This window comes from Poecilia reticulata, linkage group LG3 (genome assembly GCF_000633615.1).
Source record: "Poecilia reticulata strain Guanapo linkage group LG3, Guppy_female_1.0+MT, whole genome shotgun sequence".
Classification (NCBI taxonomy): Eukaryota; Metazoa; Chordata; class Actinopteri; order Cyprinodontiformes; family Poeciliidae; genus Poecilia; species Poecilia reticulata.
Window position 1 is genome coordinate 13,070,790 of NC_024333.1, and position 26,935 is coordinate 13,097,724.

The 26,935-nt window shown below is 37.9% G+C and overlaps 1 protein-coding gene across 6 annotated transcripts; it reads left to right on the plus strand.

The window, feature by feature from the left end:
• The first annotated feature begins 2,922 nt into the window (after positions 1 to 2,922).
• On the plus strand, positions 2,923 to 26,935 carry LOC103461947 (LIM domain only protein 7-like). 6 transcript variants are annotated; one of them, XM_008404356.2, is made up of 31 exons: positions 2,924 to 3,066; positions 3,237 to 3,337; positions 5,659 to 5,729; positions 6,076 to 6,145; positions 8,477 to 8,583; positions 8,960 to 8,990; positions 9,365 to 9,478; positions 9,585 to 9,750; positions 10,684 to 10,825; positions 14,294 to 14,353; positions 15,214 to 15,382; positions 15,697 to 15,845; positions 15,977 to 16,130; positions 16,205 to 16,834; positions 17,935 to 18,210; positions 20,581 to 20,695; positions 21,334 to 21,495; positions 21,620 to 21,786; positions 21,875 to 21,938; positions 22,015 to 22,074; positions 23,273 to 23,298; positions 23,419 to 23,526; positions 23,623 to 23,706; positions 24,173 to 24,357; positions 24,510 to 24,554; positions 24,790 to 24,842; positions 24,911 to 25,088; positions 25,172 to 25,360; positions 25,459 to 25,567; positions 26,149 to 26,251; positions 26,449 to 26,935. In XM_008404356.2, exons 2-31 carry the CDS (start codon positions 3,269 to 3,271, stop codon positions 26,466 to 26,468), a joined length of 3,876 nt encoding a protein of 1,291 aa, XP_008402578.1. In that variant the 5' UTR covers positions 2,924 to 3,066; positions 3,237 to 3,268; the 3' UTR covers positions 26,469 to 26,935. The 6 variants fall into 6 exon arrangements, with proteins under 6 accessions (XP_008402579.1, XP_008402580.1, XP_008402578.1 ...); XM_008404357.2 differs by lacking the exon at positions 24,510 to 24,554 and having other exon boundaries at positions 2,923 to 3,066; XM_008404358.2 differs by lacking the exons at positions 26,149 to 26,251; positions 26,449 to 26,935 and adding an exon at positions 25,997 to 26,130 and having other exon boundaries at positions 2,923 to 3,066.

Consider the following 26,935-nt stretch of genomic DNA (forward strand, 5'->3'; position numbering starts at 1 on the left):
TACTATTACCCAGATACTTAAATTGTCCACCACAAAAATAAATTCTTGCTTGAGCCCAAAATAAAATTACTTGCATCCATTTAATCACATTTTGTGTACAAGACCTTACGCTCGTACTCTTACTAAACACCCATCCATTAAATTGTGTCAAAACAACTTTACACAAATAAACAGCACTTTCTGAACCATGAAAGTGTTCGGCTGTTCTGGCTAAGATATGTAAATAGTAATTTTCACATTCAGACATCATATGTTTAGAGTGTTTTTATGTCAGTCTCGTTTTCTTTTCATTTCAAATGTTATCTGGAGTATAATGGAAAGGCTGATTAGTTGTTGTTGATGTTGCCGCTGCTGGCAGCAGAAATGATAGTGGATATAATTGAAAACTGAGTATTCTTCAGTAAAGCAGCTTTGCATTACTCTTCACCTTACTGTGGACTGGGCCCAGGGGAACGCAGAGATGGAAAACATGGGGGAGAACTGCTTCACGTGGAGGCAAATCAGATTGTCGTCACTGTTCATTTCACTCTGCCTGCAAACTCCCCTCACACGCTCCCCTTCTCTCAAATAACGCATGCACATGCAGGGATACAGCAACCCCTGCTGGCACTCAAGTGCAACAAAAAATATTAATTCCCCATCTCTGATAAGGTGATGTATTCATAGGAAACCCTGCCACAAGTAAAATGAAATACATTTCATATGTATTCTGATGGTTTTTTTCTTTTTATGTAAAATTTTTTTCTGCTGTTTGTCCCCTTTGTTGGAGTTGTTCCTTATCGAAAAGGAAATGGACAGGGCATGCTAATATAAAAATGGGGCTTTTCCTTGAAAATATTAAATACATATATTCTCTATAGAAACATTCCTGAATATTTCTACAAAAGATGCGGTTTGTGTAATTATGGTTTCGTCCTACATGTTGGTTACCTAGAGTCCAAATGTGTTTGGAGTACCATGTTAAACCAGTCATTTAAAAGGCACAATGGATTTAACTGTCAAGTACATACGCATATCTATCATCTCAAATGAGCAGAATGAACAAATATTACATCACTTTATGTACAATCAGGATGAACCATCTCAGCTCCTGTAATTACTGCAGGTTCTGAGCTTTCTCGTGATGAGGTAATACTGATAGTAATCCACCTTTTTATCTAATCAATAGATAAGTGTGTAGCATCCTTCATTATAGAGATGATGAACTGGTATGTTTAATGGCATCTTTTATCTTCTGAAATCCATTTGTATCCCTCACGCGTAAGGCCAGTGATTTAGACCTGATAAAACACGTAATTCACACTAAGACAAAGCAGCTTGCCAACACAGACTGAAAAGTAATATTAAGGTTCCAACAAAAGAATAGCATTGGAGACGCTTAAAATCAAGCATCATTAAAAACTATATGGTCTAGGAATAAAGATCACACGTTAAATTTCTAGCTGTGTCGAAGATGAGCAAGTGGGGTTTCCACACATTCAGTTTAAATCACAGCCAACTGTCTGAAGGCAGCTTTGTTCATAAATATGAAGAAAATAAGAAGAGTCTGTTCATTCGTTTTTTCTGAAAACAACTTCTACTGAAGTCCAGGACACCTTCAGATTTCAGAACATTGTGCACATTGACATGACAAACTATTTAGACTGAAAACAGACTGAAACAGCAAAAAAGTTTGACAACTTCTATCTTCCCCTTTTTCCCCTTTTGTCTAATAGAAGCTACACAAAGAATATTGATTATTCATTACATTTGCAACAGTCTCCTACAGCCCTGCACCTAATTTTACTTTACAATTATGTGATTCCATCATTGCCCTTGTTTCTTTTTGCAGTGCAAATCCTTAGGCATTTGGCAGGAAATTGGTTTGCAGTAAGCATGAGCTGTAATACAGGATGAGGCCCATCCAGCAGGCTCTCATTATGCCTTTCATGTACGTGAAAATGTAAGATAAAAACAATTTTCTTTTGCTAGCAACTTGGTCCATGTGTGGAAATGAAATTGTCACAGGCCATCCTTTATCACATCGGCATAAAAGACGAGTCAGTGAAGAGATCTGCCCTTGAAATGTGCTGTCATTTCCAAAGCACTGTATCAAACCGCAGCTATCTCTACAGAGACAGCTAGAGAATATGGGGGAAATAAAAGTAAGAAAAGAAGTATATTGGATCTATATTTGTATTTTCAGACATTTCAAATATTTTATTTGACTCTTTCTGGATATTAAATTGCTCAGAACACTCTGAAATTGATGTAATTTTGTGACTTTTATTTTCAAAACCCAATTGCTAGCTGTGAGCTCGTACTCTATTCATGAATCAACCATACCAACAATTAGAAGATTGTGAAATGGGGTATGTTGCAGGAGGTTTGTCATTGATTATGCAACATGCAAATGTCTCAAAGATAAAAGTAATTATAGTTTCAAACAGGCGGGTCACTAAAATGTTCATGTCTTTACTATTTTGCTGTTGCAACCAGATAGCACAGCATAACCTAAAGCGTTAGAGAGAATTATAAATGTTACCTTTAGGGAGCAAAGATATGTACATAAAGAAATACAAAAATAAATATATATAAATGTGGTAACTTTAGATAGTGGCACGTTTGGAGATGCTCTGATCCACCAGTCTAGCATTCAGAACTGGGACAGTCAGTCTCTGGTACATACTGAACCCTCCAATTAGTGTCAAAAAACTACAGTCCAACACCCGTTTTTGGTATTATGACTGTGCGAAGCAAAACAAACAAAAACCCTGATAAGTCCCATCTGCTCCAACGACGGGATGCTCACTAGGTGCCACACAAGTCATCTCTGACCTTGATGCTATGCATCAACCGACCGCCAGGGGGTCGGTAAACTTTTCTTCCTTGTGATGGGGCTTCCCGTCAAAACTTTTGCTGGTGGGCGGAGACTTCCCTGTCAGCCTCACTTAATGACTGAAACTTGTCACAGGGAGGGAAAGTCAGTAGAAGTGTCTCTAGTATTAAGCTGGACATCAATTATTAGGAAACTTTGGCCGGTGAGCATTTAACCGCGGCCCAGGTTAACCAGAGAGACTTCCTCAGGTAGCGGTTCATTTCTCATTTAACTTTTTCCCCCTCTTCTGTGTTGCGACTTTGACTCATGTTTGGTGTCGTTAATTGGACTTGGTTAAAACGCTTGCTGCGGGTTGTATGCTCGGTGATGGCCGCGCTCCGTAACTAATGAAATGTTGCCTGTTTTGCCCTTCAATTAGCGCTGCACCGTTCGCTTGTTCTGAATATTAAGATGGAGTGGCGCCAGCAGAGCAGCGTCAGCTGTAAAGACGCCTTCACCGAGGCTCAGCGCTGGATTGAGGTCGGTCCACTTACATCACACATTAACTGTCTTATTTACTGCTGAAACTGAATTTTTTTTTTCTATTTCCTTTACAAATATTCACAATATTTAGGTGCAAATTTGTCTAGACCTACAGTGAGAACAGAGAAGGAATTCCATTAATTAAAATTCACCTGCGCACGGTTTGTGACATTAAGTCTCACCTTTAACTCGTGCTGCGGCCTTTTTTTTTTTTTTTCTTAACACCTTTGCATTTAACCTGGCGTCGCTTTACAGACTTATCTAAATGCAAAGCACACCTTGATAAGACTCGGGCACAAGTTTATCCCCTGCAAAAGAAAAGCTTGTTTGAAATCCTCCCCGTCTTAGATTAAAAAAAAAATATATATAATTTGAATGCAGCATTTAAATGAAGAGATAATTGGTCACATTTTAAATGGGACAGGCCAATGTGCAACAACATGTCTTTATGCCATGTGAGGTTTATTTTCAGCATAATGTCTGAGGTAAACTTGCAAAGGGAGGTGATAAAAGATCTTTGCACGCTATCGTGCCACACATGGTTGGCCCGCTTTGCCACGCACGGTGGAGGATGTGGTTTTTACAGCAAAACATAACCTTGATATTTCTGCCTCACTTGTGTCCATTCATTTTGGAAGCTATAATCCCCAAATCATAACATGTGGGTTGTGGGCGCTGAATGTCAATCAACTGTAAATGGGACCATTAATGTCACTTGTGTCTGAGTAGATCATTATGAGAATTTTGTCCCGAGCTCTCTTGGCAGGAAGCCCGTGCCAATTTTACTCGTCTTTTTGCCTGCACTGACAGATGAAAAGGATGCCGAACAATGATGAGCTATGTGTGTGTGGTAGACTGCAGTGAAGCAAAGTGTGCAGATTTTCAAATGGCAAATTGTCATGCATTCTTTTTGTGTCGAATCACAATGTAAATGTGGTCTCGCTAATATACTGTGCTGCAAGATAAGCTTTCCAGTGTCTGTATGTTGCTGTTTTATGGCTCCAGCTCCATGTGGATGTTTGCTTAGTGCTTATTAGTCAATGTGAATGCATCAACATACCTTGGATCATTTGGTATTGAGTGAAGCTGAAGCAAATTCACCTTGTGAGCCTGAGCAACCTACTCCTATTACATTCATAGTTCTTGCCGTGACCTCTCTGGGCAACTCCAATTATGACCTTTTAATTATTTCTGTGTGAAGATGTTAGTTTTTATGGCACATTGAAAAGCTTAAACTAGTATCAGAGCAAATTTCCAGACAAATGTGTACTGTATTATTCTTTGAGGATTGCAGAAACCAATAAAATGCACTATAGAGTTTGAGAAGTTCTTCTACACAGTTGTTTTTTTTATTTTGTGGACTCCTACTGAAATGTGAGATTAACGTGCCCCACAGTGGCTCATTGTGTCTTGCTGCATTAACCTTGCACTGCATTGTTTTGTCTGACTCTGCTGAGAAACATCCGCACTGTACCCAGTGCCTGGTTCAGCTATAAATGAATTGGGATTGTGGATTCCTGTGGGGGGACTAATTGGTGAGAGAAGCAGCCTTTTGGGGGCCCTCTGTTAGTTATAGAGGCAGACTTTAATAGGCCCATTTTTATGTCCTCATTACAAAAACACCCCTTGCCCTTTTCATCCCCCTGGCCTTTGAAATCACAGCATTTTTTTATTTTATTTATTTTTTTACCAAAAACATTTTGAATGTGTTGGCACTATTGATTATGTAACTTTGCAATATTTTGTTCTACAGATTTTCTTTTACTCTTTCAGGGTTAAATTGAGATTAGAGAATATTTTTTTATCATTGGCAGTAGATTTTATATAGTTTCTGACTGACATCTATATGGATCTTTTAAATTTAGAGTTTAGATTTGGTCTCTGAATTTCTCATCTCTGATTTATTTATTTGAAGTTATTTTGGTAATGCATGATTGCATTATGCATTATTTTACTGTCACATTTTGAGCCAGTTTTATATGTGCATAAAAAAACTTCAACATTCTAATTCTGAGTTGCCTACATGTTTCTTTACCATACAATCATTCTTGCAAATTTGCGATAAAGTTAAAATCTTCACATATGCAGGATTTGAGTTTTAATGCACCTTTTTTTTTATGTACAATGTGGTTTACTTTTCCTGTGTGTGGAGCAACACCTTTCAAGTTCTGTTTTCTGGTAATCACCTGAGCAAGTAGTTGTACCAATGAAGCAAAAAGTGACAGCAATGTGTTGTCTGTTGTCTGAGGATTACATGTTGTGGAAAAGAAAATGCAGTTCTCACTAAATTTGAATGTTTTTGTTTCTTCTACAATTAGGAGGTGACTGGAAAATCTTTTGGCTGCAGCGATTTCCGTTCTGCCCTAGAAAATGGAGTTCTGCTTTGCGAGTAAGTAGCGATGCTCAAGTGGATTATCATTATTGCAACTCATATCTGAGGTATTCACTTTAACCTAATTCTTGAAATGGAAATGTGATTATCATGGATATCAACTATTGGTTGTGTAAATGGACATTGCAAGTTAAGTTTTACTTTTGACTAAAATTAGGATTTGGCTCACTTTGGATTTTAAAATGCATAAACTTAGTCTTTTGTGACATGAAGCATCCAATTTTATTTACTTTTTCTAAGTTTTAAGCTGTCCCATGAGATTTTTTTTTTTCCTTTTAATTGCAGTTGAAGGTCAGACTTGGTTATTGGTAAACATTTCTCTTTGCTAATTTTGTTTTCAAAGCTTAATCAACCAGTTGAAACCTGGGATTATCAAACGGATGAACAGACTTTCCACGCCCATTGCTGGCCTGGTAAGTGTTAGACTTCACACTTCAGCCATCTGGTGCAAGTGTCAGTGCGAATATGATCAAATTGCACAAACAAAAAACAAAAAAACAAAGCACCTGCTAGCCAGGAAGTGTTGTCAAGTTGTGTGGTTTTCCTGTTGAGGGACTTTTTTTTTTTTTGTTTTTTGTTTTTTTAAAATCTGAATGTACCTGAAACTATATTTTGAGTCAGTATTTGAACAGGAATATGTTAAGTTTCATTAGCCATCAATACAAATGGGGATTATTATTTGTATTTTTTGTATTGAGGCTGCCTGTTTTGGCTCCAGGCAGCCTCAATATAAGTGATTGCTAAAACTGCCCAAAGCAAAAGCATAAAAATATCAATTTCACCCTTTCAACAGAGGCCAACAAACTGCCAGACCGTAACAATTGATGCAGGAGAGGTGGTTGTGGAGTAATCTACAGATACATCAGAGATCTCCCTGTGGTTTTCACAGCTTTAGAGACCACACTGATGGACTGCATGTTTCAATCTTTATAATGTTGTTAACATGATGGTTGTTTATGTGACAGATGTCAATTATTTTCCACTTTAAAGTGAGTAAATTAAGTGATTGCAGATTGAATGTCTCTTAAATTCAGTTCAACTTCACCAGTCATTAAAAGCACCAGCTTGCTACAACATGCAACACTAAGCAAAGATTTAAATCATCTTTATTATTTTAAAGTGTCTTAAACTGTTTGGAATTGATTTAGTATTGTTGAATTAAACGGTGAAAATGCAAAATGGATACAGATGAACAGACCATTCAAAAGTTACACACAATATTCAACAAATGAGGATTTAGCTTTGTCTTAAGGACGTCTGCCTGGTATCTACAGACAGACTATTTGATAATGTTGGTGCAAGGACTGAAAAAGCTCCCTCAAACTTCCTTTTGAGAGCCTTGAGGATGCTCAAAACAAGTGTACCCTGAAATGGAAAGCACATGCAGGTGTAAAGGGGATCACAAGGTCTACCTAGGATGGTGGTGCAAGACCATGCACTACTCTACATTTTAAAAGCATAACCTTGAAATCTGCTCTCACTTCAACCTGAAGCAAATGCATAGAGGTTTGAACCAGAATATTATGTTATTTTCCTGCACTAATCTAAACATGAGCTCCTACTTTCTGTACCCTTTCACTTGGTAAGGACTTTGGACTTTTTCATTCATTGTCTGACTTGTCTTGAGACTTGACCTCAAAAACATGTAAAACAAATTTTGGTAAAAAAAAAAAAAAGTATTTAACAGGATTTGAGGTGTGCACTTTCTGTCATTTAAGCATAAACTACTCCAAGTGTTAAGCTGAACGCTCTTTGGATCTGTTAATGGCGCTCAAATGCTTTTGTGTAAAATGTTTATCTTGGATATTTTTTAAGATGGACTCATTACACAAATTGTGCCTTTTATGGTGCCTAAATAAATAAATTGGGGGTAGAAAAATAATGCACTGGTTATTTTTGTGATGGAGCAGCACAATAAATTGCAAATATTTGGAATGAAATTAGTTTTATTTAAATTTTTTATGCCAATAAGATATTTAGCATGTTGGGTGGATAATGTAGATCCCCTTTCTTGATACAGATGACATGTCAAAGACGGTAAAGGTCAAAGAAAAGGCCAAAAGCAGAGATATACTATTTAAAACATTGTTGTGTGGGAACATACTGATGAAGGGCTGCGTTTTTATTCATCTTAAGTTTAGTAATTTCTCTGTATCCTGTTGGAGATTTTCATGTATGCTCCTGCTGCAATAATAATTATAGCTTTTAGCTGCTGTTTGAAAGAAAAAAGTGACCTGCTGCTCACATTGGGTGGCTTGTTTGAGTTGTAGATGTGGGGCTCCGACTTGACACAAATTACAACAGACACTTTAGTCTCGATTTCCTTTTTCCTATTTGACTTATAAGGTGCAACCTAAAACAAATGCATAGAAGTCTGAACCAGAATATTATGCTGATATTTTCCTGCACCCATCTAAACATGGTGAACAAAAAGAACATTTTAAATACAAAACTTGTTTGAATCCTCTGTAAAGCAGTTGATTCACAGAAATTGCCTGTTGCATCATTGGCCCATTAATATGACTTGGTTTTTACGTGCTTAAATCTAGATGGAAATGGCATTCTTCTGAAATGAATTTTTTTAATATATTTTAATTGGAACCCTCTATTATTGACTGAACTAAACATTTTTATTTTTTTGCTTTTGCATTGACACCTCAGTGAAGCACTTCAGTTGGTGACTGAACCAAAGTAAGTTTGACCTCTTTTTTTTTTTTAATTTGATGTTTTCTTTTTAATTTCAGGATAATGTGAATGTTTTTCTGAAAGCTTGTGGAAAACTTGGACTAAATGAGTCCCAGCTGTTCCATTCTGGTGACCTTCAGGATCTGTCCAATCGGGTGACACTCAGGTGAAGTTGTTCTTGAAGAATTTCACTTCTTTCAAAGCAGTACTTGTGTAACTCTCTTCCCTGCACAGTTCTGAAATTAATTGCAGTCTAAAATGTTTGTCTATGGCTACATTCGGTGCTTTCAGCATTAGCATTTTTACAACCGATGTGCTCAGAAGGTAAATAAAGGGCTATTTTGCATTGATAATGACTGGCGCTATGGCTGCCTAACTTTTCATTTGTGTATGTTGATACCCTGTTATCAATAAAAACCTGATAAGTAGCTGATTAGTACAAGTTGCAAATGAGAGGCATTGATATCTTTCAGCAGTTTTTTTTTTCTCTTCACTGGGGACATCAAATTTTTGAAGTCTGTGTAAATATAATTTGTTTCTAGGCGTGATGAAAGCCAGAGAAGGCTGAAGAATGTAAGTTCACATTTATTCTACTTTTCAATTTGGATGTTTTTCTTAACTAGTAATATTTGTAAATGACGACAAAACTTGAAAATCAATTGTGGTGCTTCTCAAAACATAATCCCTGTAAATTTAACTGCCTACACATGTAGTTGGCACACCAGTTACAGCTAGTACTATATCTACACTGGATGCAGCTACTGATTCAGAAATACTAGTGTTGATGTTGGAAATGTCTTGAATGCATTTTTTTTTTTTTTTTTGCATTTTTCAGGCTGAACTGATATGCTTTTATATCTTAATTGGCAACGTTCCCTGCAGAACTGCAGATGAGATGGCACTTGTCACGTGTGGCTCACTGTGTTTTCAAATGTCTACCTTTTTAGGTTCTTATCACAATATACTGGCTGGGTCGCAAGGCTCAGCTTGACACATTCTATAGTGGTCCTCAGCTAAATTTCAAGGCTTTTGAGGGGCTTTTAGGATTGGCCTTGTCCAAGGTAAGCTGCTTGTTCAACTGTAGGGTGTTTTTGATATTTCTGTCAGCTTTTCTTTCTTTTTTTAAGACCCCCTGATCCATAGTAACCCTGTCCTTTTTAAAACCAGGCTCTAGAAGAAGGCAGTAATGCATCTGTGAAAGATGGGGTTTACAAGGAGTGCCACTACTTGGAGGGAGAGCAAAGTCTGCAAACAAGACAGAATTATGGTAGAGGAAATTCAGTGGATGGCTTTGAGTATGTGGATCCCCAAGCCGTCCGTCTAAATGAAGAAGGCACGTATTTGTACTCCATTCAATGCCCTCATCAATAAGTTGCTGTATTCCACACTCTATCCCTGCAATGTCACATGAATTATATTATGTAAGATTGGGTGGAGTTTTGAGTTATTTACAGATTCAGAAAAAGGGGATTCTAACCTTTCTAATGTCAAATGCATAAAGAAGGCGGATATGGAAATTTGAATTGTGGCTCTCTGCAAACAAGATTAGTGAGAAAATGGCTTCAACAGGTTTAACTTTTTTCCAATAAGGTTTGTGAGGTTCTGTCTTGAGAGTGTTTGTCATGGTGTGTTTTGCAAACCCTGAAATTTAGTGGAATCAAACAATGCCTAAATATAACATGTTGACTGTTTTCCTTCAGTCTGAAGAAATCCAGATGTAAATTTTATTTCGGGTGTCACAGCTACTAGATGCAGTTAATCTGTGGTTTTCCCCAACTCTGAAGCTTAAATGGCAGTTTTTTTTCCCCCTCCATTTCTTCTCTGTAAACTTGTTCCTGGCATTTTAGTGTGCAAATTGCACTTTTTTAAGGTTTCTTTTTAAATGTAATTCATGATGTTGCCAACATTTTAATGTACATTTGAAAAATATTATGTACTGTGTTACCAATTGCTGCCTTTTTAATTCGGTATAAAAATGTTCTGCATGTGGCTGTCTGGCTTGATGCACGTCAGTGTTGCATAGTGACAAGTTCAACACTCTGGTGATAAAAGTTTGTGTAATGGAAGGCAGTATAATTATTTGATTTATGCACTCCAGAGACTGTGCGAACACAGTTCTCCTCCAAAGGTTTCCCTCTTCTTCATGACCTTCTGCCTGTTTGTTTTTTCAGCTTTAAAAAACTTTTTGGTTTTCTTCACCAAACTTTTTGCCTTATCAATTTTAAACTATTTTCATTTGGATCATTTTTGTATGTGAAATCTCCAGGTTTTGAAAGTGACGCTGAAGCAGAGCAAGTGTACAAGATGGACAGCACGAAGGTCTCAGCCCACCTGGACAAAGGACATGTCCCACCACCGCTTCGTAGAAAACAGGAACGGGAAGAGAGCATGGTGGGCCAAATCTCAAGGTAACGTCAATGTGTTTGCTGCTTTTAACAGAAAGTTCACACACTGCTAAAAACTTGCTTATCTACAGCTGGCCTTGCACAAGAGAACAGCCGACTGTTATTTGCATTCCTCTTCACTACTAATTCTGGATTTTCTGTTTTAACAGCATATTTAAAGTTGTAGTATTTGGATTGTTGCAACAGTTTATCCATATATGCAGAGATTTTATCTTGTAATGGTTGTAAATGAGTCTTCATCCTTGTTTGGCTCTGAAGTAAATTATCACCATAGGGGGTGACTGGGTAGATTTGGTTTAGTTTGTAACTGTTTAAATTTACATTTTATTTTAGTGATGCACAACATATCGGCATCAACATCTGTATAGACTGAAGTTCTACTTTATATTTGCTGCTCTAAGTAGAATAGCGCCGATATTAAAACAACTGATTTGCTGGCTTATTTCAACCCTTTTCCTTTGTGTTATTTTGAGAGGGTGTTGGTCATGCATGTTTTATTTGTATGGGCATGTGGCAGTGCAGAGTTGGAGGGATCCTAACTAAAGCAATGTCAGCTGTGTGTGGCTTTTTTTTTTTTTTTTGCTCAAGGGGTAGGGAAATGAGCTTAACGTATAGTACTGGAAAATGTCAGTTGTTGGCCATTAAAACAATGTTAATATCTGATACTAAAATGTATCCAAGCTTTCATAATAGTTTTATTCTTTTATTTTTATTTTTTTGATGTTGTCTGAATTCACTTTTGCTGTTAAATTGACTAAGTAGAAAACTTTTATCAGGCCATGGCCTTTAACAGTGCCAAATCTTTAAAACATGACAGTAATTTAAAAAATTTAAATAGATTATTTTAAAAATTGTGGATTTAAGGGATTAAGTTGGACGTTGGCTTTGCAAAAACATGCTTTCATGTTTTATTTTTTTCTATTACAAATTGAGATGTAGCAGATCAAGTAAGTGCTTTTCATATTGTTTTAACAAAATATGAGGAGAGAAGCTTAAAATGATTAAATGACCTGAGCTTTATTTTTATCCCTACGCTTAAGTCTAAGTTTATCGAGACAAAGCATTAAGTGACTATATGCATTCTCAAAACTGAAAGATTTTCATAGAATATTTCTTTGTCTTCATTCAACTGTATACAACACTGACCTTAAAAGGGAAAACTGATGGAGATTCTCAACAAGAGTTGCAAGTAAAAGGGATAACAAGCGATTTCCCTAAACTTTTTTATAAATGTACTTATTAAATGAAAAGCTAAATTAACGCGCTGAATGAAAACATTTAATTTTATTTTCAGTATTTGCCCTTTTTTCAAAACAATTTAATCAAAACTGCTATCGAAGCCACCAGTTGTAATTGTTCTGCAAATTACATTTTCCAAAATGTTAACCACAAGTAAAGTAACTCTAGAAATTGAATGTTGTGAAAACTTATACAGTAAATCTGTAGTACTTTTTAACGCTGCACAGGGATGCTGGATGTTGGCACAACTTTTATATAATTTCCTTAACACCTGCTATGTGTCAGCTTTCCTTAACTGGTATCGCTAAACTAAAACTCACAAGAACTGTGACGGTTGAAAAGCATTTCGTAAGTCTAACTTTCCCATCTCTAATTTGAACTTTTGCCTGCTGATAGTTCCTAATATGGTGTGTCTTTGGGAAGACTCCCAGCACTCTTATCAGTCTTGGGTATTCTACTCTTTACTGCAGTGTTGTAGATACCGTATTGTCCCAACAACCATTCTTCCCTGGGTCTCCGGCTGAGAATGAAAGTGACGCTGAACAAGTTTCTCTTCAAGATCAAAACGAAGATGATTCAGAAGAGAATTTTAGCGACGCAGACCCCGTCCATGATGATTTGTATTTGCGAAGAATGAAGCATACTTTACATCAGACCTCATCCAATCCCTATTATGATCGCTTCTTGCCTCGATACTGGACACCTGAAGAGGAGATTCACGTCCATAGGATCCACCTGGGCTCACAGAAACGACCCTGGTATCGTAAAATGCTTGGTCTAAGGTCAGTTTTTATTTTAAATTGATAGCTTGAGCTATATTTCAGTACTACTCAGGTTCTAGAACAGTATGCTTACATCTTGCTCTTCAATTGTTAATATTGCAACAACGCGGTTGAGTGCATTTCATTGGGATTTCATACAACGGCACAAAATTTAGAAGTGAAAATAAAATGTTTTGGGATGTTTTGAATCATCACAAGCTGCGCTTGAGCTATTTTGCAAGGAGAGTTGTAAAATAATTAACTGTACCAACTTGCAGCTGTAATTGCAGTGAGAGGAAGTTGCATGCCACACGTCTTTACATCTTCTAAAATAAATTGTACTTTTCCATTTGTTTTACAATTATTACTTTGTTGATCTGGCATATAAAATCCCATTAAAACGCAGTGCTTTTTGTATGACTGTCAAATGTATACCTTGCCCAAGGTATTACACTTGTGTGGTTTTCCTTGATAATGACTTTGCATTAACAAGTATTACTGCCTTTTGTAGGGTTTTCGAATTAAATTAATGTGTTGCGGTTGCACATGAAGCTGTATTTAACTTTTTCTTTATCATGCTAATATAATTCCTTATGCTAAAGTGTTTGCTATACTTGCAGAGCAGTGCAGGTCATCAGTAGTTTGGCAAACAGAATGCAAGACTGCAGACATAACCTAAACAAACATGCTCTGTAAATTATATTTAATGTAATTGGTTGTCATCTACCATTAATTGACTTAAAACCATTTCATCCACCTTCTTTTGTGTTTGTAGCAGGAAAGCTTTAGCTTTTGCTGAAGAGTTGGACAACACCTCCCAGCGCCTCACACCTGCTATGGTGGATGATGTCTCTGCCACTTCTGGAAAGTGTCTGAATGCCAATGAAGACAAACTTTTTCAAACCTGAGCTTTGACTCGGATTCACACCCATCCCTAATTGCATGCTACATCGATAATCTGGGTTCAGCTTTGACATACTAACTTAATATTGTGGCCTCCCTTGTGTAGCACATTAAAGATTGGACTGTGATTGTGTTGTGCTGCATTTTGTGATATTCTGTGACTTTTGCACTCTATGTAACTGAGGATATTTTACCAGCATGTTGATGATGTAGTCATTTGTTAATAACTGTTGAACATGAGTCATGCATTGCCTCTTCTGTTTAGCCATAACGGAAACGTGTTAAAACTAACACCTTTATGTCAGCACTGTTCTCTGGTTTGCTGTTGTGTGGAAATAAAATGCGGGCTAAAAAACTCAGTCTAATATCTACACAAAATATTAAACTGGCTCATTTTTATTTTTTTTTCCATCATATTTTGGCTTTATTTGCATTCCAAACATGTAGGTGTGTACAACTTACCCCTTAAGCCTCTTTTTCATAAGTTGTTTCACTTTTAGTATTTTGGTTAGTTTCCTCACATTTGGGTACAAATTGGTCTTCACTAATCTTATTTCTGGTTCTGTAGAGCTTATCAAACCCAACTCAGGCCTGAGACACCAGTTCAGGTCAACCCTGGCTGGATTTGGTGAGTTATAATTATGGTTGAGTTGACGCATTTTTCAGATTTAATGCTGCTTCATTTGGATATGTTTTTTTGCCTCGGTTGTGCCTTGCCAGCGGAATTTAGTTGCCAATTTTATTTGCCTCTTCATAAGATGAAGTGTTGGATTTACATCCTTGTTGTTAATTTTCCAGACAGAGAATTGACAGCAGGATTTATGCCAGACTTCAGCATTGTTTGCAATCAGTCTCTCTTTCTCCCATCAACTTGCGCTGCTGTTTTGATTACACCACCTGCTAAACGCTGTTGTAACTTATTTAGATCTCGCATCTGACATTCTCTGTTGCCTACAGCTATGCCATAACTTGTTACTGTACAAGTTATGTCTGTTGTGTTATGCAGATGGCAGCATCTGCTAAGCGCCTGCAGTATTTGACTGGCATGCTCCTCTTCTGCTTGCACTTTGCTACCGCTTTCTGTGACGTTTGTATACTCAAAATGTGTTTACAGCTGCAATAGATGCGATCTGTTTTTTAAGAGTGGCTGTCAAATATGCTGGTTGTGCCTGTGCTTATTGTTTAAGAAAATTGCATTATTCTTGCTCTGCTGCGTCATGTTGATCACTTCTTATTCAGTAACAAACTTGTTCATGTAATGCAATGGGCCAGAAATACAAAAAAATGCAAACAGCCTTTTTAGAAAATTAGATTTCATATACATTCTGAAACATTGTCTTAACATCCAAGTCTTTGTGAAATACTGAAATTTGTCTCAAGTACAACAGTGAACATTTTCTGAAACCTTTCAGCTGTTCATGGCCAGCATGACAACCAATGTTTTTTGTCATCAATATTTCAGACTCTCTTTTTGTCTTTCTGAACCAGGAGCAAATCCCTCAGCAACATCCCTATGGTGTATCCTGCACGTAAAGTTTCAAATGGAAATGCCATTTCTGATAAAGGCCAAGACACCAGCCTGCCAAGGGACTGGAATCTAGAAATTGAAAGAAAATATAGCGTAGGAGCCAGGGACAGCGAAGCTCAGTGGCAGGATGTAAGTCAAATTTGACAATTCATAATCAGGTCTTTAGTAGTCATTGAATATATTTTACTATGTAGTTTTCTTTTCACATGCTGGATAAATGGAACTGTTGGATGTTTGAAAGGTTGCATGGAAGTAAGAATATTATGTTGGTTTCCCAACAAGACTTGTTTACCTATTCTGAGACTAGACTAACTTAAATGTGGCCTTGCCAAAAAAAAATGGTGTAATGAGGGCACTGAAGTTCTCATAAAATACTAGTCACAATGAAATTGTGGTTGAATGCATGCAGCCAATGTGGTGTTTTTGTTGCGTGTTTGGTTCAGGATTTGACGAGGTGGAAGAATCGACGCAAGAGCTCAAAACCTGAACTGTACAGGAAGTCATTTGAAAGGGATCATGTCTTCAACCATTTGACCAATGGGACTGTAACCATTTCTGATGGTAATGAAGCAACAGGAGGGCCAATTAAGAGGTATGTGAGTATATGCAGTAAGAAATATTGTCTAAATGTCAAAGTTGCCTTGCAATGATATTGAGCTTTATATAAACTAAATGCAAATCCATGTTTTTGATCCCTTATTTTCATTCTACATTTTAATTTAGAGACCAGTCGCCATGGCGACACAGCTCCTCTCCCCGTCCTTACTCTGTTTCTACATCCAAACCTCTGAGCTCTGATCTCAGACCACATACTAAAGTTATTTTGACCCGCAGCTACTCTACTGAAGCACCTTTCAGCTCTCAAAGCCGTTCTCGGGTGAGATTAGAGAGCTTCTATTTTTATCTTTGATCTTAAAATCTATTACAACCTATTTCAACATGTCTATGCAGGAGTCTCAACTTGGAGGCAAGCCTGAATCTGGCGGGTCCATCAGAAGAGAGGAAACTTACTTTGCCTCTTTGGCTGCATATGAAAGAGACAGAGTTACCACCCCTTCTTTATACCAAACTTTCACCACTCAAACCCAAGTAAAATCCCTGGGCAACCAGTTTACCTTTCCTTCCACATCTGAGCAAACGCAACCAGAGTGTGTTTTGCCAAACCAGAACGCCTCTTCTGTGAAACTCGCGGAACCAGGACTATTTGATAGTAAAGAATCCACTAGTAGCTACATCTCTGCTTTGTACAAACATTCCTTCAGCACCGAGCCAAAAGGGAAAATGTGTTCTCCAAATGTAGCTGGTCAATCAGGAGTCACTGTAGCAGAGGATCTGACTAATCAGATCAATAAATCTCAAGAAACTCCCAAAATTATTCATTCAGCTGAGGGTGGAGGAGCCTGTCAGCAGGAGTCTGCAGGGGCCTCAAAGCATTTGTCCAGAAGTACAACATGGTCCAGTTCTGCCAGCCTTCCTCGTGGGTACCGTCGGTCTGAGGGTTCCACTCGTCTGTCTTCTGCAATCACAGCCAGACCTTTTGGGGCAAAGTCATCCAGACACTCGCTACCAAAGCAATACAATGTGAGTTCATGATTCCAACAAACCCTGAAAAATTAAAAAAAATGTTTTTTAGATGGATTTACAGTATTGGCTTTATACTTGGCATAAAGCTAGTGAATGTGCTCTTAATTGAATAAACTTACCAATAAACCTAAGATTACAATTGCATTTGTAAAAATGATTTTGTTAGTTCCTATACCACAGGAAAACCTTTTCATTTCCATTTTAAATGGTCCCAGATACACTAGGAAATGCATTGGTCAATGCTCTACTCCTCAATGCATGTGTTGAGGAGTAGAGCAGACTAGGCTCATCTTCATTCTAGGCAATCTCATTGCAGAGAAGATGACACGATAAACTTGCACAATTCATAACAATCTTATATCGCCACTCTTTATGGACAATGTACCACCTGTCAAGATGCCAATACCTGTGTCAATACACAGTGGGATTTATTACACACCATTTCCACACTTTGGGATGGACGAAATTGAATAATCCACCTGCAGCCCTGACTTAAATTTCACTAAACATTTGTGGGATTTGCCTGGATAAGCTGTTGTGTGACGAACATATCCACACTGGCTGACAGTCTGTAAGTGCTGACTGAAGAATTGGATGCCATCCCACTAAAGTGTGTGGTGAAGCTGGTGACCAGCTTGAGGTGCCAGGCTGTTGTTGTGTTCAATTCTTCAACCCACTACTTGACGCCCCAGCTTATTGCATAAATGGTTATATTGCCATAGCTTGGTTTCTTAAACTTCAGTCATCCAAGAACATCAAACGAGTCAGCTATAGCAGAACAACGTGCTTGGCATCGTCAAAGAAAATGTATTTTGTCAACCAGTTAATTTATTGCATATGAAGTAAAGATAACCTGGAATATGCTTTTTTTTTTCTTGAAATCATTCAAATGATTGCTCTTATGAAACCAAATTTCAGTTTGCACTAGGGTACCATGCTGTAGCTCGTGGTACCTTGGTAGTATTAATTGCCCTTCTTAAATTGTCTTTGGTCCTGTTTTTAATAACTTTGTGGGTTTTTTAAATATATATTCAAACCTGGTTTGACGTAGTCTGATATGTGCCTGATCCTCCGTGATCATGTTTTTTATTCTCTAGGCTGACAGTCAGAGTTTGACGTCAAACACTGAGGATTCACATTCCTCATTCAACAGACCGTCTCTTAAAAGACAGACTGCGGCAGCTCACCTGAGGGGTCAGTACCAGGCCTCAATTAGGCAGAAGAAGGCCAACCAGGAGAGGCAGACTGCTACAGCACAGAAAGAGGAAGTGAACAGTCGACCCTCCACCCACATACAATTTCAACCTCCTGCGAAACAACAACCTCGCCACAACAAAAGCTTGGTTCTTGCATATAATGCTGACCTCTCAAAGGTATGTTGTATTATTTTCGTACAAAGCCAAATGTACTTCAGCATACAATCAACACTGAAAATATAAAATGAGCAAGTCGAGGCTTGGTAATGTTGAATTAATATTGAGTCGACTTTAAATTATCTTTTTACAAGTTGGAGAAACAATAACTCGGTGTAACTTTAACATACAGTGATCCCTTGTTTTCCGCGGGGGTTGCGTTCCGATAATAACCCACGATGAGTGAAATCCGCGAAGTAGTTACCTTTAGTTTTTACAATTATACAGCATAATTAAATACTCGACATTGAAACCAAAGAACAAAACCTGTTTACAGGTCAGCAGAAGTGCGTGTGCATCTATCGGGCCTTATTAATGTGATCCGTAATCATGTCATTAGAGCGTCTCCTCCAAGCTGCGAGATTCACAGCTGTATCTACGACAGAGCGATGGATCTCGTCAAGTGAGCCCCCGGTTGGGTTTTGCCCTGATTCTGGCCACAGTTTTTCCAGCAGGCATTCAAAGTTTTCAACTTTCATCTCCTGAATGGCTAAACTATATTACTTGTATTTAAATACCAGCCAACCAGGACGCAGAACACAATGCACTGTGAAAAAAACGGCACAAAAAAATCCGTGAAGCAGCGAGACCGTGAAAGGTGAACCGCGTTATAGTGAGGGATCACTGTAATTACAAAATTCACTGTTAAGTACTGTCTGGGGGGTAAAAAAAGGCACTAAAATGAAATGGTAACAAATGAACATGGCAAAAATGTTTTGGCAAGTATAAATGCATCACAGCCAAATAAAAATGTGCAGCTCATTGAAGCACGATGTATCAAATATGCAACCTACCAAAATATTTTTTTGAAGGAAGCTTGTGAGGTTGTGATATTGAGGTCTACATGTTTGAGGTACACATTTATTCAGTTAGTAATTGAGTCAAATTAGATAATTTAGATGTTTAAAAAAAAACATCTTTTAAACTTTGGAGTTGAGAAAATTTTTTTGTTTCTTTTGTAGTTTTGGGATTTTTAGAGGAACCAAAAAGGCTTCAGTAATTTGCCAAGCAACTGCAATTCATTTACATTCATAATGGACTTCTCATGTAATTACTGCTATTAATGTTTGATACTAAAATATATACTTATATTAATTGCATACATGCAGTACTAGTAGTCTGCACTTGGCGATGGAACTATAGCTCAATTAAAAAAAAGTGATTCTTGCTGTAAAGTACCATAAAATGAATATGATCAATTATTTAAAATAATTTAATGCCTTCAAACCTTGGACAAAAGTTCAATTGAGCATAAAGTTAAATTGCATTTAAATCTGTAGAGCTTAAAGGCAGAGTTAATGTGCTTTAATGTCATTTTAAATTTGGACAGCTAGTGCACTCCATAAACAGCATCTCTGCCGGTGTGTTTTGCAGGGAAATGCTGTTAAACACTGAAAGCTTGACAGCAGTTCTTTTAATTCTTGCTATTCCTCCCTGACTGTTATAGTTTAATGGCACCTAAGTGGATAATTATGTCCACAAAGTGTTTATCTCAAGGCTCCTTACCTTTATTTTTTTTAATAAACACATTTTAGCATCTTAAGACATTATCTGAGATTTATTTTACCTCATGTAGGCTCATTTGGATTTTAACATCAGTGCAGATGCTCGATAACGTCAAGAGGAATTGTGTAGCTAAATTGTCAGAGGCAGAAATGCTTCTCATCTATATCTTTACCGCCTTATTTGTGTTTAGCGTTTTTCTACCAAAGGATGCTGCTCACTGTTCTTATCCACCCTGGATGGGTTTGTGCATTGAGCCTTAAAAGCAAAATATCAGTATAATATTTAATCTTCCACTGTTCTTTGCTTGCACATTTTTAAGGCCTAGAGAGAGGTTTGGGGGTCCACTGAATTAGAATTTATAATGAACTTACTACCTCTAGACCCTTGAAAGAAGGGATTCATCATTAACAAGTTATGCTTGAGCTGAGTTTTTGTAGTAGCAGTATATTAAACCACATTATCTTAAATAAAGGCTAATTAGATTGTTAAATTTGTTCAGATAAATTTCTTAAAATGTTATTGGTTGGCTTGACTTTAATCTTGTCAGAGATTGGTTTTGTGCATATAATATATTTTCCTTCATCATTAGAGTAAATGTTGGCTTAGCAAACATTTCTTTGTAATGCAGTTTTAGCATAAATCAAATTTATAGACATGGTGATGAAGTACACAAAAAAAACACACAAAAAAACCCCCCACCAAAAACAAATTCGGTGTTCAGGGTATCCATTACTACACTTGTGTAGCAGGTTTCTTATTTCTACCTGGAAGCGCAGGACACTGGATCACAGGGTGTCACCTTTACCTACGTATGTGTGTTTGTAGGTTGATCACAGTGACATGAGAGTGAGCTTGACTCTTAAACCGAACAGTGTACCAGACTTTGGCTTCCAAACTCACTGGGACTCCACAGGAGTAAAAATAAAATCTATTCAACCAGGTAAGGCGTTTCAAATCTATGCAATACATTACAGCTGGAGTCAAATGATTTTCGGATTAGATTTAGAGTTTGGGGAATGACAGATTCTAAATTGAGCTTAGCTAATTCATTATTTCCTTCTCAGCTTGATTGCACAATATATATATATATATATATTTTTTTTAACCAAACTGAACTGCTTTAGTCAGATCGCAGGATTGAGAAAATGTTTTCAACGTGTTGGGAAATATGTGGGTCAATTCGGGACAAAATATAATATTGCTGAAAGGATAGTTTTCAGTATTTATTTTCCAAAATGTTAAAAATGGCAGATTCTGATAATCTGTTTGTTCCAATTCTCCCCTCAGCAGATGTACAGCTATTTGGCCATTTTTTCTGTGAAAAAGCTTCAAAATGTATCTCCTGATTTTTAAACTCATTCATGAATAATTAAAATGCAACGCAGGTGTCGCTTACTTGTTGGTTTGTAGTTTGGCTTTCCTGCCTACTTGCCAACTTAAAGGAGTAGGAAGCTGCTTTAGCTTCATTTTCCCTTTATAGAAAAAGGAATGCAATACCCATTTATTAAATGGGTATCACAAAGTCATCTCATATATTTTGTTCTTTCCCTCATTTTCCTGATGTCATCCATCATGCAGGCAGTCCAGCGGAGCACTGCCAGCTGTGTGTGGACGATGAGGTTGTGGCAGTCGATGGTTTTGGAGTTGCATACATGACCTACAGTCAATGGAAGGATAAAATGGCATCCTCCCTGCAAACCGGCAGTCTAACCATGGACATTCGGCGTTATGGTATCAAGGGTAAAATATGCCAGCAGTAGTAATTCATATTTTGATTAGTAGAAGAAATTGGGATTTCTGTATTGCATTTGTTTCCAAAAGATTTGTGCTTATGGCTGCTTGTTTGTTTTGTTTTTTTTTTCAGATTGGCACATGAATAAAGGAGGTAATCTCAACCGGCCAGGACAGAGCATGTTGACCCTCGACCTGACTTCTGCAGCACCTGTTTTAATAGGTTGCTCCAATCACCATGCCAACAATGCAGCCGCTACAGAAATGACAGACACACAATTTAATGGGCAAACACACAATGTGAGTCTATTGTAAAAATCTCTCGCAATTTAGTCTCTAAACTTTTCTGTTATTTTCACTTGCTGACAGGTTTTTTTCATCCCTCCAGGAAACCCAGGAGAAGGCCATCGGTGCGCTGTTCTCTGGCAATGCCACTAATGTCAGACGTAAAGGTAGATTTTCTACACAAGCCATTTTAAAAGCAGACAAGATTGTTCCCTATATAATTCACTCTTTCTTTCCACGTAGAAAACAATAGTATAACTACAGAAAATCAGAAAAAGAGGACAGAATTTTTCACACAGAAAGGTAACGCTAGTAATGCTAAAGGCTTCTTGTATCACAGCCTTGAAGGCCTTTGCTTTGCTCGTTTAGCTTTTACACTTTCTGCACAAAAAACACGCTTAACTGCTCTTAGTGTACATTAATGGCTACATGGACTAACATGTCAAGCATAAAGGTAGATTTACAAAATCTGCTTTCAAATATTTGAGTCATTGCAAAAAAATGTTAGTTTGGATTGGAAGAACTTTAATATAAAAACGTTCATGCAAATTGAAGTAAAATTGTTCTGGTCTTTGCACTTGATGCAAACAAATGATCACAGGTCTGGTACCACTGGTCCTGTCCTTTTTACATAAAATAACCTGCTAATGAGTCTTACTGGGTATTTTGACCCATAGATGCTGTAGTGAGCATTCTGTAGCTAACTGCTTCATTTTACTGTTTCATATTAAATGAGAAAATGTGCCATGTTTTTATGGCCAGATTCTGGTTACGTAAACTGACCATGTGGCCATCTTATGTGGTCGTTGCTTTACCTGACATTTCTTCTGCAATGGCTTCTCTCCCCAGGCTTTGCAGGAATCAGCTCATCAGTTTACTTGTGTGGTAAATGTTTGCTCTGTGTGGAGTTCATGTTTATTTTGAGCAGCTTGCTGGATGCTAAAGTCTGCAAAGCCACCATTTGTTGAGCATCAGCAAGTAAACCAAATGGTTTGGAATTTGTCAGAATGACAGATGAATGCTTTTTATTTTTTGTCGTTTTTGTTCTGTGCTTGAACAGTTTCTATTTGAGTGTTTTCACTGTGCCATGCTAGGCTGGGGAAACATCAGTGTGCTGATTTAAATGCAGCCTTGCGTTCATGATTCGGGTCCAGTTAACTTGGAACAAGTTATTTCACACATTTCTTCTGGTAAAGATGTACATGAAGAAAAAAAAAATCTTCCATTTGCTTTAGAGTCCATGTTTGTGTTTTGGCCACCAGAAGTCACTGCAGCACAAAGCAAAACTGTTCTGTTTTCATTTTGAATGTGTGCCTTAGATGCAGCCTAAGGGAGTAACAAAGGGAATGTATGCAGTGTAAAATATAAATTCAGCAGCCTTAATGTATCCCCAGTCTTCGCGTGGTGTCTGTTCAATCTGCTGAATATAATGCTGCACTTGCTTTTTACCATCTGAAAGAAATGTGTGGTGTTTCTGCTGATCTCTGATACTCTCACACAGGAGGCTCAGAATCGGCAATATCTGATGTAAGTTACTGAACTTCCTCAAGGTGTTGTTTTTATTGTTGGGATGGCCAGATTTGACTTATGCTTAGTTTATGTAAACTTCCAGGTGATTAGAAAATAAATGCATTTGTTCAATTCCAGATTCAGGTGCCCTCCCTTAACCCATCCTCATCCAGCTGGTCTTGGGACCGAGAGGAGGATCGTAGGCGTCAGGAGAAGTGGCAGGAAGAGCAAGAACGCCTCCTACAGGTAAATGCTGGTATGCAGTCAGGATGATGCAGTCACCATCACTGACTGGCATGCAGTCAGTGATGACGAAAAACTGCATGTGTTTTTATCCTTTAGGAACAATACCAGCGAGATCAAGAGAGGCTGGAGGCAGAGTGGCAAAGGGCACAACAGGCTGCAATGGAAGGGGGGATGCTGAAGGTATTGTCTTGGGGTGTAGTAGTAACTATTTCTACTAAATGGAATTTAGTCCCAAGCTTCCCATCATGCCTATATATTAGCTTATTTAAATACATTTCCCCTCCTTCCAATATTCTAGTTGGCATATACTGGTGTGAGATTCTAGGTGTTACTCCTCTGGTATCCAATCTGATCATCTTTGATTTTGTTTAGAAAAACTTGGGTTTTTAGTTTTTCGATCTTTTCCTCCCAAAAGCTGGAATGGAGGTGTGGGGTAGAGTTTCACCACCTTATGCTGTTTATCACTGAACAAAAAAAATCAAAAACGGAAGTCTTATTATAATCCAATGAATAGATGTGACTTAAAGTTTGTGGCTTTTGAGATCATATTTTTCAAGCAGCACAAAGGTTTTACAACCAAACGCAATACAAAGAATCAAAATCTATTGATGCACTTAATCTGCAAGATATATTTTCATGTTTATAGGAGAACACAGCTGAGCAGACGAGTGGCCGCGAGAAGTTCGTCAGTTCACAGCTTTGTGTGAATGGACTGACGAAGAAAACAAAAGATGAGAAGCTGAACCTCAACAGAGATCGAAAAGATGCAGAACTAAAGCGTCCCAATGATGCACACAGAGTGCAGAATAACAGGAATACTGAAAACGATTGGTAAACCAGCTTTCTTTCAATGGTTCTTGTGTGCTCAAGAATTTATGAAGTACACACATTGCGTGATCTAAGTTTTTTTTTTTTCCCCTCTTTACTGCTGGGTCATCTTGTGCTTTGGCTGGGCCTTTTTTGCTCCTAATGCTGAACATCAGGGCTGAGGGCTCCCATGGTTTTGCTCAGCTGTCCCATGCGCACAGGTCTGAACAAGCTTAGCTCAGTTTCCACTGATTATTGTACTCTGGCTTCATCTGACTATTTGCTTTAATTTATGTAACTTTAATTACTTTTGTTGCAGGTTTTTTCCTTTAAGCTGTAATAAAGAATTGGCTTGGCTTACTTTGATTGTATAATCTTTAAGATCAAGTACAATGGGAAAAACTAAAACTTCTACCAAAAAGTAGAGAAATTACACTTTTTTTCCATTTTTCTCAGGGCAATGTCCATGTCAACTCCATCTCTATCTGGATCATACAAACAAACAAGAGGTTAGTTTACTCTACTCTCGATTATTTTCCTCTGATAATGCACTGGGCTAACTCCAAAATTTGAGTAGGTTTAGTCGATCCAAGGAAGGGAAGAACACTGACTATGTCAAAAGCTGAGAGGGAGAGACTGCAGATTTTGGAGGAGATGAAGAAAAGGACTCAGCTTCTGACTGACAACAGCTGGATACGTCAGCGCAGCGGCAGTTTTCACAAGGAGCCAATCGAGGTTGGCACATTCATAAAGAGGTAACTCAAAAATAAATGGGCCATAAGCTCATATTACATATTGGCTGTCTTATTAAATGTTTTTTTTTTACAACCTGCCACAGATACGAGTCTCTGGACAACCTGGATATTTTGCATCAGGCCTCAGATTCTGCTGCAACATTTACTTACCCTCGCCCCAATTCAGCTGCTGCAGTTTACGATTATCAGAGTAGGAATGCCTCCACACGCTACAGCACTGGATCAATATCATTTCAGAGAAATGCAAACACGGAGTCCTCTCATCATGCCAGGTACACAATTCATGTAGATGTATTTTCTTGTGTGCAAGAGTTTTTCTCAACCTTCTTCCCACATGGTGGCCTTACACTGTTAACATGTGGCGCCCCAGGATGATCAGTGGCGGGAGGACTTGCTGTATGTGTGAGCGTGCCCTGGGTAGTGGGGCAGCCATGGTCATAGATGCCCTTAGTCTCTGTTTCCACCTGACCTGTTTCCAGGTGAGAGGTCATGACCTGGTTAGGGTGTGGTCATAAAGCCTTTGTTCGCTTTAAATAATTGTCACCAGAAACACTTCCTGCTTTCTTTTCGGTGCTTGCATTGGGAAGGCTTTTTTTTTTTCGTTCCAATGAGGTCGGAAGAAATCCTGCTTAGTGTGTTTTATAATCATGCTTTGCTTGCATGAAGATTTCTGAGGTTTGATCTTTAAAGCATCTGGATTGGTGTCTGCTCTCCCAGAAGTAGTGAAATGTGCTCTTTCTGCTCCAGTTTCTATTTTAAGCACAATTATTAGCCGATTGGGTGACAACACTACTCTGTCATGCTTCGCTCTTAGGTGCCAATTGCTGACGTTCTCACTGGCATGGGATTTTGTTGACGGTGGTTCATTAGCCAGTAGATGTAAAATAACTTCACTTTCTGCTGTTGAGTTCCCAGACAAACATGCATCTGAGATTCATACAGAAACAACAATCTGCTTTGTGCTAAGGTGGTGGACAGTTTGAAGTGAAGTTGAGACATTACAGATCAGCTGGAATCTTAAATTGACTCTGATCCGTTTCTCACTTCTCCATCCTCTCAGTGTGTGGGCTGCCACCGACACATCGGAGGAAGAGAAACTGGAGTCCAGGTTCACATTCGAAACAGGAAGCCCTACTGTGACTACTGCTATTTCCAACTGAAGTGCGAGTATTGGACTTTGAGACTGATTGACCCTGACTGATTCACCCAAGACAGGGAAAATAAAATACCTCACAGCTTGTATACAGATGCGTAACAGGAGTTCACAAATATTTGGTCTTCGAATATTTATGAAAAAAATAATCCTGTAGAGCAGCGTCATTTTGAAAATTAAAAACTAATTTTCTGCTTTCTATTTTAGACACTGCCTTCCACATGTGACCAACACACTGTACCCCAGATACAAGAATAAACTGTGGAAAATAGTGTAACTAAAACAAATTAACATTTTTTTGTCATAATTTATGCAATAAACTTGAGATTTATTAGTTTTTGGGACAAACAACCAAATTGGATTCCTGCTAGCTGATTTTTATCTTATAGATGCCATTTGGCTCAACTGTTTCTGCTGACTTAATTATAAAAAATGTAGAGTTGATATATAAATTAAATAATTGAGTTACAACTGTCTAATTACTTGATTTTGTGACGTCTGTTTATCATATCTGTGTGCTGTGTCTACCGTTTTCCAGACAGTGCTGCAAATATAAGATATTTAAGAGGCTGTCAAATATGGCACATTTTAGCAACCTACTGAAACACTTTCTGTTAACATGTAAGGCCACATGGTGCATGGTGGGATATGTGTTGTCTTGATTAAAATGTGAATAAAAGTACACTAAACATAA

Excerpts from the sequence above, each read along its gene's own strand:
- LOC103461947 (XM_008404356.2), top strand. The coding sequence starts at position 3,269 with ATGGAGTGGCGCCAGCAGAGCAGCGTCAGCTGTAAAGACGCCTTCACC. Across the intron at positions 3,338-5,658 it reads AGGCTCAGCGCTGGATTGAG|GAGGTGACTGGAAAATCTTT; the intron begins GTCGGTCCACTT and ends TTCTACAATTAG. Across the intron at positions 14,354-15,213 it reads GTCAACCCTGGCTGGATTTG|GAGCAAATCCCTCAGCAACA; the intron begins GTGAGTTATAAT and ends TTTCTGAACCAG.